Consider the following 12,902-nt stretch of genomic DNA (forward strand, 5'->3'; position numbering starts at 1 on the left):
CTACACTCAGCTACTGCATTGCATCCGACCACGAAAAGCATGCAAGTGTGGGAATGGCCACCATGTCTGAGTCGCAGCAGGCATTTAGCACCATTAGGGCCTATTTCATGTTTGTATGCACATGCCTATCATATTCAATATAAAATACTCTTACTTACTCATGGTTTGGGTATGTATTATCAGTGGATGGGATGCCGGCTGTCCATATCCCGACAACGGCACACCGCCCATCAGAATGCCAACAGCAGGACGAGAGCTAAGAGTCTCCTTGCGGGCCCGGTGCGCCCGCCATGCAAATATATATTTTTTGTGTTACTTTCAGGCTCATTGAACAATGGGGCTAATTCAGACCTGATCGGTGCTGTGCGCGTTCGCACAGCAGCGATCAGGCCTGAACTGCGCATGCGCCGCAGTGCACCGGCGCATGCCAGACAGCCGACGGCTGTCTTTAGCTAGCGATCGCCTCTGCCTGATTGACATACAGAGGCGGTCGCTGAGCAGGAGGGGGTGGGGAGCTTAACGCCACCATTTAAGGGGCGCGGGGGCAGGCCGCGGAAGCTGCGTGACTCTGGACCATCGGAAGGGGATGCAGTCAATTTACTTACAATCAAAATAACGACAAGGTCAAAATACCGACATTAAAACTGTCAACAGGTCAAAAAGAAAATCGACACGAGTTTTTCATTGACACTGACTTGTTCATACTTTACCATCCCAGCGGACGTGGAGGGGGAATATAATAGTGTGTCGAGTGCATGCCCGAAGCATGTCGACATACACACAAAAAATACCTGAAAAACTTTTTGACCTGTCAACATTTTAAATGTCGGTATTTTGACCGTGTCAATATTTAAAATATCAGTATTTTGACCATGTTGGTATTTTGACCATGGGGGTAATTCAGAGTTGATCGCAGCAGCAAATTTGTTAGCAGCTGGACAAAACCATGGGGGTAATTCTGAGTTGATCCCAGCAGCAAGTTTGTTAGCAATTGGGCAAAACCATGTGCACTGCAGGTGGGGCAGATATAACATTTGCAGAGAGAGTTCGATTTGGGTGGGTTATATTGTTTCTGTGCAGGGTAAATACTGGCTGCTTTATTTCTACACTGCAATTTTAGATTTCAGTTTGAACACACCCCACCCAAATCTAACTCTCTCTGCACATGTTATATCTGTCCCCCCTGCACTGCACATGGTTTTGCCCAACTGCTAACAAATTTGCTGCTGCGATCAACTCAGAATTAAGGCCCGTACACACTGGTCGATATATCGGCCGTTCTCTTGAACGGCCGATATATCGCGGGAGCGTCGGCCAGTGTGTACGGCCGATACGTCTGTGAACTCCGTCATTCACAGACGTATCGCGTCGGCCGCGCAGCACAGCCGACGGCCAATATATCTACCGATATATTGGCGCGTCGCTGTGTGTGTCTAGAATAGAACATTCTGCTTCCAACGTCTCAAATAAAGAATGAAAGAAAGTGCATTTGGATAAACCAGATTCGGGATTTTATTTGTGGTTTTCTCCCAATTTTCAACCAATTTTGATTTTCTATCTGTCTGCTAAGCCTGAGAAATCCAACATATCAGAAGACAATGGACACTGCAATAGTTATCAACCCTTAAACAATGTTTCCCCTTCGCCTCCTCCTGGTAACCTGGTCGGAGAACTCATCTCACCTTCACACGCTGTGCCTTCCCCTTTAAATCCAGTTTTGCAAATACACTTGTAAGCGGTGGGGGTGTCCTGGCATATTGCGTCAATGTGGCAGTCATCAATTCCCAGCGCACATTCGTCGACCCCTGCGGAGAGAGATTAGTGGAATCATGAAGTGTTTATGTGGAATTCACCAGCGTTCACTACATTTACACAGCTCTCACACTTGTCCAGGTATAGGTCAGACACAACTGAATGAATCACACACATCAGCACAGGGTAATAATAGGAGGAAAATGGATTTCTGTGCTCCACACCTGACCACACATGGGGGGACATTTACTAAGCAGTGATATAAGAGAGGAGAAGTGAGCCAGTGGAGAAATTGTCCAATCAACCAATCAGCAGCTCTGTATCATTTTATAGTATGCAAATATAGATATTACTTCAGTGCTGATTGGTTGCCATGGGCAACTTCGCCACTGGCTCACTTCTCCGCTCTTATCACTGCTTAGTAAATGTCCCCCATGGTCACCACACATGGGTGATGTATGACGGATAGAACGTGAGCAGTTTTGACAATTCATGTTTCTAGACGCTTCAGCCTCAATTCTAAGGAATCAACTCAATTGTGGGCGAAGGGGGCGAGTGGCAGTTGCAACGGTCTATAAACGCCCTCGCGTCCCAATCTCATCTGGGCCTAAAGGGCTGAGGGCGTAACTCTGAGAATCTGTCGGTAGGTACCGTCCCTACACATCTGCTTGTGAAAGTAGCCATTATTCTCAGTGCGCACTTCCCCTACGCTTGTCGCAGAAGTCCCATCTGCAACCAGCCAGATCTCTGCATATGCTGATCTCCGCCAAAACGTCTCCATGCCCATGGCGCACTTTTCCTACGTGCAAGCTCCCCTCCCCCCCCCCCCCCATGGTTACACCCATTTAGCCGCAAGTGGTTGCTAACTGGAAGGCAAGTTTCCCTATGCAGGGACAACGGGATGAATTCAGCAGTTAGGTCGCAGTATTCTCAAGTCTCTGCTTTCTCTCAATGTCTGGCAAATTCTCTTCCTTAACTGAGGCTCATTCCCATTTCTACTTATTTGGAGATACCGAGAACTTGATTCATTAGTTACTGATTCAGCCCCACTCTCTCTCTCTCTCTCTTTCTCTTGCTCTGTTCTACCTCTGGAGAGTTCTAGAAGTAGCGTTGTACTCTGATATCTATTGGGGAGATTAAGTTAGGCGCAGGGTTTATCCAGCAGCCAACTGCCCGATTCAATTAGCCGCGGAAACCTTGCGCACTAAGGCCCTCATTCCGAGTTGATCGCTCGCTAGCTACTTTTAGCAGCTGTGCAAACGCATAGTCGCCGCCCACGGGGGAGTGTATTTTCGCTTTGCAAGTGTGCGATCGCATGTGCAGCCGAGCGACACACACATTTTGTGCAAAACAAGACCAGCCCTGTAGTTAATTATCCTGTGTGATGATTCTAGCGACGGAGGTCCCGGAATTGACATCAGATAACTGCCCTGCAAACGCCTGGACACGCCTGCGTTTGCCCAACCACTCCCAGAAAACGGTCAGTTGACACCCATAAACGCCCTCTTCCTGTCAATCTCCTTGCGACTGTGCGAATGGATTCGTTGCTAGAAGCATTGCACAGCAAGGATGCTCTTTGTACTCGTACGACGTGCGTGTGCATTGCGGTGCATACGCATGTGCAGTTTTGCCGTTTTTTTTACCTGATCGAAGAAAATTCTGCGATAAATTGCAAACCCTGCATTTAACATACAGGGAGACATTGACTCCAGCACTTTGCAAAATGCTGAATAATTAAATAGCTCTGGCGTGACACCCGGAGCTTTACCCCACGCCCAACTGGCTTCCCCCGCTATGACTCACGTTCCAGAAGTAACAACATCTATGTTTATATTTTAGAAGCAGGGGCTCTCTCCTGTTCTAGAAGTAGTAGAACGCAATACAGAGCAGACAGGAATCACTAGGTTTACTAATCTGTCCTATAACTGCAAAATATAACAGATGTTACATTCTAGATGCAAAGTCCCAGCATTTTCCATAACTGTTGCAAACATTCACTTTTTTTGGTCCACTATGGCTAAACTTCTGTAACACCTACTATACAAAACGTGGCTAACAGCCCAGCAGCTAAGGGGTAATAAAGCTGCGGCCTATTCACCCCCTTTTGTCTGCAACACCTGGCTGTACCTGCCTGCAATCTCCTTAGCTAGGACAGGAAGTAATGTGTGTATAGAGAGACAAAAGAAAATCACTAAACAGTATATAGATCACATCCTCATACATGACTCAGCCACTGTGTTTCTTCTATAATAAATTCCAGTTACATCATGAGAGTAATAATAATAATAATAATTTTATTTATATAGCGCTCTTTCTCCCATAGGACTCAAGGCGCTTAACAGATACATAGCATAATATAGTACAGGAAATAATGAAGTACATTTTCATAAAATACAGAAGCATGAAGATACTAAAAGGGACACTATGGAAATGCTTGAGTAAACAGAAAAGTCTTGAGTCTACTTTTGAAGGATTCTATAGTCGGGGCCTCTCGCACTGTGCGGGGAAGTGAGTTCCATAGAGTCGGAGCCGCATGACTAAAAGCTCGACCCCCAGATGAATTACGGGAGATTCTAGGTACTGCTAAAAGTCCTTCATCTACAGTTCGCAGTAATCGAGTGGGGCAGTATGGGGTCAGAAGCTGTTTCAGGTACCTTGGGCCCTGGTCATGTAATGCTTTGAAACTCAGTAAGCCAATCTTGAAGATGATTCGCCATCGTACAGGCAGCCAGTGAAGGGAGTAGAGGATGGGTGTTATGTGGCTAGAACGGGGCTGGTTGGTTAATAGCCTGGCAGCTGTGTTTTGCACCAGCTGTAAGCGCTGCAATTCTTTATCTGGTAGACCAAGGTAGAGGGCATTACAGTAGTCTAATCGAGATGATACAAATGCATGTATGACTTTTGGCATATCATCTGAGGGAATTAAGCGCTTGATTCTGGCTATGTTCCTCAGGTGAAAGAATGAGGATTTGATTGTGGCTGATATCTGATGTTTAAGTGTCAAGCCACCATCCAGGACAACGCCAAGATTCCGCACACGATCACTGGTCTGTAATTCTGAATCCCCGAGTGTAAGTCCAGTTGGTTGGCTATGCTGCAGTCTTGTCCTTTGATGTTGCGGTCGTATCATAAGGACCTCTGTTTTATCTGGGTTCAGTCGCAGCCAGCTGGCGCTCATCCACTCCTGTAGTTCAGCTAGACAGCCATTAAGGGTTGCTATTGGGTTATCAGTGCCCGGAGCAAAGGACAAATACAGTTGTGTATCATCTGCATAGCAGTGGTAGACCAGGCCATGGCGCCTGATTATTTCGCCCAATGGGAGCATGTATACTGCAAAAAGTATGGGGGATAGTATAGAACCTTGTGGGACACCACATGGCAATGACACTGGTGGTGATGAGTATAATCCAGATGATACTCTCTGTGACCTGCCTGTGAGAAATGATTTGAACCATCTTAGGACTGTGCCATCCAGACCACAGAAATGTATCAGTCGCTCAATCAGAAGCCCATGGTCCACGGTATCAAATGCTGCCGAGAGATCCAGAAGGATTAATATTGAACAGTCACCTCTGTCTTTTGCCATCAGAAGATCATTTAACACACACACCAGGGCTGTTTCAGTGCTATGTCTTCTCCTGAATCCTGATTGAAATGGATCATAAATATCATGGGTTGTCAGGCGGGTTTCCAGTTGATTTGCAACGACTTTCTCAATAACCTTTCCTAGGAAAGGAAGGTTTGATACCGGTCTGTAGTTGGTCATGCAGTCGGGATCTAAATTAGGTTTTTTAAGAAGCGGTCTAACAATTGCTTCCTTTAGGGGTCCAGGAAAAATGCCTGTCTGCAAAGAGCATTGAACAATTTTTGTAAAGACAGGACCAATTATATCCATACAACCTATTAGAAGCTTGGTTGAGGCTGGGTCCAGATCACAGGTGGTGGGACGCAAAATCCGAGCAATTTCAGCAGTGTCCTTTACATCCACTGGATCAAAGCTGGTCCATGAAGGCAGGTAGCTTATATTGGCGGGCTTTGTAGTTTGGCACTCCTTTGATGGCATTGTGGAGATTCCAGCCCGGATGGTGGATATTTTATCTGCAAAGAAGTTTGCAAACTCGTTGCATCTTGCCTGGGAGAGGGTCTCATCAGTCTGCAGGCATGCTGGCTTGCAAAGCATCTCCACTGTGCGGAAAAGTTGAGCTGGCCTATTGTTTGCTGCTGTGATCTCATTTGACAGGAACTGTGCTTTCTTACGAGTGATTGTCGATTGATATTCTTCGTTATGCTTTATTAGTTTTATTTTGTCATCCACTAGGTTAGTAATCCTCCATCGTCTTTCCAGTCTACGCCCCCTTTTCTTGAGCTCACTAACACTGCTGTCGAACCATGGAGCTTGACGTTGTGGTTTACGAGGTCTTAAACGCACAGGGGCGATAATATCAATTGCAGCCATAACAGAGTACAACCTATCCCTGCACTAGAAACTAGTGACATCACTAAGAGCACAAGCTACCCCTGCACTAGTGATATCACGAGAGTATACAACCTATCCCTGCACTAGAAACTAGTGACATCACTAAGAGTACAACCTATTCCTGCATTAGGAACCAGTGACATCACTAAGAGTACAACCTACCCCTGCACTAGTGACATCACTAAGAGTACATCCTATCCCTGCACTAGAAACTAGTGACATCACTAAGAGTACAACCTATCCCTGCACTAGGAACAGTGACATCACCAAGAGTACAACCTATACCTGCACTAGGAACAGTGACATTGCCAAAAGTACAACCTATCCCTGCACTAGGAACAGTTACATCACTAAGAGTATAACCTATCCCTACACTAGGAACAGTTACATCACTAAGAGTACAACCTATCCCTGAATAGGAACAGTGACATCACTAAGAGTACAACCTACCCCTGCACTAGGAAAAGTGACATCATTAAGAGTACAGCCTATTCTTGCATAGGAACAGTGACATCACTAAGAGTACAACCTACCCCTGCACTAGGAACAGTGACATCACTAAGAGTACAACCTACCCCTGCATAGGAACAGTGACATCACTAAGAGTACAACCTACCCATGCACTAGGCACAGTGACATCACCGAGTACAACCTACTCCTGCATAGGAACAGTGACATCACTAAGAGTACAACCTACCCCTGCACTAGGAACAGTGACATCACTAAGAGTACAACCTGTCCCTGCACTAGGAACAGTGACATCACCTAGTACAACCTATCCCTGCATAGAAACAGTGACATCACTAAGAGTACAACCAACCCCTGCACTAGGAATAGTAACATCACTAAGAGAACAACCTATTCCTGCATAGGAACAGTGACATCACTAAGAGTACAACCAACCCCTGCACTAGGAATAGTAACATCACTAAGAGTACAACCTATCCTTGCATAGGAACAGTGACATCATTAAGAGTACAACCTATCCTTGCACTAGGAACAGTGACATCACTAAGAGTACAACCTACCCCTGCATAGGAACAGTGACATCAATAAGAGTACAACCTACCCATTCACTAGAAACAGTGACATCACCGAGTACAACCTACCCCTGCATAGGAACAGTGACATCACTAAGAGTACAACCTACCCCTGCACTAGGAACCATGACATCACTAAGAGTACAACCTATCCCTGCACTAGGAAGTGACATCACTAAGAGTACAAACTACCCCTGCACTAGTGACATCACTAAGAGTACAACCTACCCCTGCACTAGGAACTAGTGACATCACTAAGAGTACAACCTATCCCTGCACTAGAAACTAGTGACATCACTAAGAGTACAACCTATTCCTGCACTAGGAACAAGTGACATCACTAAGAGTACAACCTAACCCTGCACTAGTGACACCACTAAGAGTACAACCTATCCCTGCACTAGGAACAGTGACATCACCAAGAGTACAACCTATCCCTGCACTAGGAACAGTGACATCACCAAGAGTACAACCTATCCCTGCACTAGGAACAGTGACATCACTAAGAGTAGAACCTATCCCTGCATAGGAACAGTGACATCACTAAGAGTACAACCTACCCCTGCATAGGAACAGTGACATCACTAAGAGTACAACCTATCCATTTACAAGGTGTAAGCAGTGCTGTAAATAGTCAGATTTGAAGGTGCTTTACCAGTATTTAAAACTGTTATAGTCCATAGTCTCCAGGTATAGTCCCAGGTATTAAAGATCTTCATTTTTTTGCCTATTTTCAAAATTAACCACCTACAAGATACAATTCTTCAACTTCATTATCCTGCATTTAATTCTCATTATTGTAATTGTCTTGGCTTTGTCAGTTAATGTTTATTAAAGGGTCATATCTGCAATTCCAAAAGTGTTATTACACCCAGGATGAACAAGCCATCAAGAGCACTGTAATCCCCTATAATATCTCAGACGGTAACACGTGTAATTTACTTTCTCAGCAATACAAAATGGAAGTGAGGTGATAAAGTGCGCAATGAGATCCAAAGATCAGCCCTGTGGTGATATAGAGAAGTTTCACCTACTTCAAGAATTTTCACCGTAATTTCAAGATATTATATTCCACTTAGGAGAGCCTAAGTGGAATATAATATCTTGAAATTACTTTCTCAGCAGCCATTATACAGTACCTGGAAATGAAGGGCTACTGGGTCTCCGATGCGGTTGCTCTAGCCTTAAAGGCAGAGCCGGCCCTAGGCATAGGCAAACTAGGCAATTGCCTAGGCTATCTGGTATGCCTAGGGGCACCAGCAGTTTCTGCTGATTAAAATGATATGCGGCATGTCTATATTCTGTGTGCAGCATTTCGTATGCAGATACAGCCACAGTCGCACACAGTATATAGGCATGCCGCATATCATTTTAATCAGCAGAAGCTGCTTGTGCACCCTAGCCACATAGCAATGCAAATAAGATGCATTTTCATAAAAAATAGGCACCCGACATTAGCAAAGCTGGCAGATGACTCACGCCAGGAACTATATGTATCATTATGTGTATAAGGGCATTAATAATGTGTAACATATGTGTAAGGGGCACTATGTGTGTTATTATGTGTATAAGGGCACTAATAATGTGCGGCATTTGTGTAAGGGACATTATGTGTGTCATTATGTGTATAAGGGCATTAACAATGTGTGGCATGTGTAAGGGAAATTATGTGTATAAGGGTATTAATAAGGGTTGGCATAATGTGTAAGGCACATTATGTTTATAAGAACATTAATAGTGTGTGTCATATGTGTAAGGGGCATTACTGTGTGGTATGTGTATAAATGCATTACCAATGTGTGGCATTATGCGTATAAGGTGCTCTACTGTGTGGCGTAACGTATAGAAAGGGCACTACTGTGTGGTGTAATGTGAATAAGGAGCAATATGGTGTAGTGTAATGAGAATAAACAGCAATATGGTGTGGTGTAATGTGAATAAGGAGCATTTCAGTGTGATGTTATGTAAATGAGGGGCACTACTGTGAGGAGTAACGTATATAAGGTAAAGTGGTACTACTGTGTGATGTAATGTGAATAAGGGACACTATCGCATTATAAATTGTGAATAAAGTTGCACTACTGTGAGGCATAAGTTGAATTGGGGGTCCTATTGTGTGGCCATGCCCCTTGCCAGCAAAAACACATACCTTTTTGGCCTGTGCGCCGAATGTGCACACTGTTCTTATTTAAATTGCAGGGGATAGGGAAAAAAAAAAAAAAAAAGGACTGCTATGGTTGGGGAGTGATGGTGCTGGGAAAGGGGTGCAGGGTCAGAGGTGGAACTAGCGGTGGTGCTAGGGAGCACCAACCAAAATCTTGCCTAGGACATCATATTGGTTAGGGCCGGCTCTGCTTAAAGGTTATAGTAATGGTTCACCGCAAAACAATCTCTTGTTTCTGCATTGTCTACAAACCTAAGTGCAACGAGCAAGGGTAACCCTCTCCGCCCAACTCCCCCCATTACTCAGTACAAGCGCAGCCATCTTGTTCTGCAAACCCACGCACATTTATTGCACCAGCACCAAGACATGTGACATCATCAGAGGATTTGTAGCCGATTCCTAATAAACATATTAGAAAAGAGCTCAATTGGGATTCCCCACTTTATGTTAAGTTTGACCAATTTGAAACTTAAATTGCCAACCGAGAAATCCGAATCCCAGCTGCAAGCACCTTCAGAAAATCTCCAAGTATGTGCACGAGGCACCTTGTGCCTCAAACCTCAGTGATGTCACAAGTTTCTAGTGAATTGACAGACTGAATACTGTTTCAGCTTTCTTGGTCAAGCTCCCGGACATAATATGCCGTCACAGGCTGTCACAGCATGCTTGGACTTGTAGTTCCACCACAGCTACACAACTATGTGACCTCCAATGACATAATTACCCCTATTACCTGTGAATCAGCCTGAAATATAAACCTGTAATTCACTCATTAACATGGCTGCTACTGTTCAGCCCCAAGCGTCTTGTCCTACGTGAAACATTAGAGCGACTGAATCGTTTAAGCAGTCGCGTCTGCGAGAGAACGTCACTAGGATGTGGAACTTGGCACTGGACCTAGATATAAGTCTTATGTTTTTTGTTTGAGTATTGCGGAGTAATTCACAGCAAGCGGGAATACTGGCTGCCTTGTGAGTGTACGTGGGGAAAAGTTTTCTAAGCTCCACACAAAAAGTTTCTGTGAGGGTTTAATTTACGGTCATAATTTCACTGGTAACTCCGTGTGCCCTGAAGAGTACATATGGATCGGGGGAATACTGGAATGTCAGACGACTGTAAGGTGATAGGGCGACAGCACTACATCAACCTGGAAGTCTCTGCAACTGTCATTATGCACAGGGATCTGCCACTTACACACAGCAGAAGCAGTCACTTGATAGCAATAGTTAGGCTTTGTGTATCAAGCATCATTGTGTCTGAGAGGATCGTCTCTGTGTGGAGTTTGTATGTTCTCACCATGCTTGTGTTTCTTCCCACACTCCAAAAACATACTGACAGGTTAACTGGCATTGCTGTATTCATATTCACGTGACCATGTTTTTTGCTTCTTTCCTTATGTTAAGTTTCGGATAGATCTGAGCGGATCCCTCCGCCGCCTCCGCACATTGAGGCTTGCGGCTGGATCGGCAGGGGTAAGTATCACTACTACGTCCGTGGTAAGGATGCTGGTGGCAGCTGTTTTTCGGAGATGTCCCCGCACAAAGGGCCTAATTCAGACCTGATCGCAGCAGCAAAATCGTTCTCTAATGGGCAAACCATGTGCACTGCAGGTGGGGCATATGTAACATGTGCAGAGAGAGTTAGATTTGGGTGGGTTATATTGTTTCTGTGCAGGGTAAATACTGGCTACTTTATTTTTACACTGCAATTTAGATTTCAGTTTGAACACACCCCACCCAAATCTAACTCTCTCTGCACATGTTACATCTGCCCCACCTGCAGTGCACATGGTTTTGCCCATTAAAGAACGATTTTGCTGCTGCGATCAGGTCTGAATTAGGCCCTAAAGCAATATCGGAATGCTCCGGTAGCTAAGTATCCACCTCTGCAGTTGGGTGCTTAATTATCGTGGACCACCAGTCCCCCGATAATGAATACGCCGCTAAACAAACAGAATACTGTTCAATCCGTCTCCAAAATGTAATTTGCGCAGAGGGAGCCCACATGGGTAATGGGCCGATGGCAAATACTTGGCCAGGTAAGGAATCGTAGTTTAAACAAATGCCTTAATATATTAGTACACTGAGATGTATAAATGGTTTAGAAATGCTAATTGCAGGTGGAGTAGTGTTTATTGCAGTGCGCAGGGCACCTTACCATTGACTAGATGGAGAGTTTGTGTTTTCCTGTCACAAATCTATAATTAGTTGTTCACTGCTCACTTCCATAAACTGCGCTCCATCTGCTGACGGGAGACAGTACCTGGGCTGTTTGCAGCAGTCTGGGCAATGCACATTTCCTTAGCAGCACAATACCTTAATTTGCGGACAATAGAACCACTGTAGGGACTCCTAAAAGATTTATAGGGCACGGCAATAATTGTCTGACTGTTGGGACTGGTGTCTGCAATGAGTGTAATGAAAAGGCAGAGTGTGTGAGCAGCAGATGCAGTCCTGGATGAGGGAGGCTGAGTAACAGCTGGATATTAACAGCTTTTGGTGGGACACTGAGCACAGCAGCCCACAGCTAACCCAGTGGCAAACGCAGGATTTCTAGAAGGGGGGTTTCCAAATGTAATCCACAGTCTACCACTCTGCAGAACATGGAATACAGTATTAATATGTAACACTATAGACGATCTATAGTATAGAGAGTGTATCAAACATTTAAATAAGATAAATAAGATAAGTGGTCATGAAAAGGTTAAACATACTATAATAAATAAATACGCAAACACAATGGAACCAGTACTGCACTTTCTAAGCACACATTCTCCCACATCATGATAAGGCTCCTGTCTCTTCTTCCTGGTAGCTACTCTCTTGTCCAGTGCATTGATTGAGTGTTCAGATCGGTATGCGGTCAAGATCCTGCCGGACGGAATCCTGGCGGTCGGAATACCGACACCGGGATCCCGACCGGCACAATCCCGACACATTCTCCCTCTGTGGGTGTCCATGACACACATAGAGGGAGAATAAATTAGCGTGCCGAGCCCGCAGCGTGGCGAGCGCAGCGAGTCCGCAAGGGGCTGCGTTGCGCTCGCCCCCCTGTCGGGATTGTGCCGGTCGGGATCCCGGTGTCGGTATTCCGTCCGGCGGCAATACGTACTGATCCCCTCAGATCCACACACCGCAATTTTGATAGAAGAAGCTGCTACCACTGGGCACGTGTAGCAGCTCTGCTCTGTCTCTTAACTTGCATGATGTGGCAGCAGCTCTAGTAATCGTATTATATACCGTTGGTATTGTCAAAATTTGAGCCAAGAGAAGGGGGGTTTCCGGGCAACCAGAAACCCCCCCCCCTCCCCCCCTGCGTTTGCCTAACCCATCGGGAGGAAGGTGAATCAGTCAGGAATATTGTGTCTTGCCCGCAGCACATCACTTACTATGAAACAGGGGGTTCTGTACCTGCGGCCTGGAGCCAGAAATTACATTTCAGTAAAATTATATCGTACATTTACTTTTCC

General features: G+C 45.2%; 1 protein-coding gene across 3 annotated transcripts in view; it reads right to left on the bottom strand.

Moving 5' to 3' along the window:
- Nucleotides 1–12,902, bottom strand: part of SCUBE2 (signal peptide, CUB domain and EGF like domain containing 2) — a 139,048-nt gene that overhangs the window by 124,761 nt on the left and 1,385 nt on the right. For all 3 annotated transcript variants that reach the window (XM_063944069.1, XM_063944068.1, XM_063944067.1), the window contains exon 2: nt 1,683–1,805. In XM_063944069.1, the coding sequence (XP_063800139.1) occupies nt 1,683–1,805 (123 nt within the window). The remainder of the gene's footprint in view (nt 1–1,682; nt 1,806–12,902) is intronic.

This window comes from Pseudophryne corroboree, chromosome 11, assembly GCF_028390025.1.
Source record: "Pseudophryne corroboree isolate aPseCor3 chromosome 11, aPseCor3.hap2, whole genome shotgun sequence".
NCBI classification, from domain to species: domain Eukaryota; kingdom Metazoa; phylum Chordata; class Amphibia; order Anura; family Myobatrachidae; genus Pseudophryne; species Pseudophryne corroboree.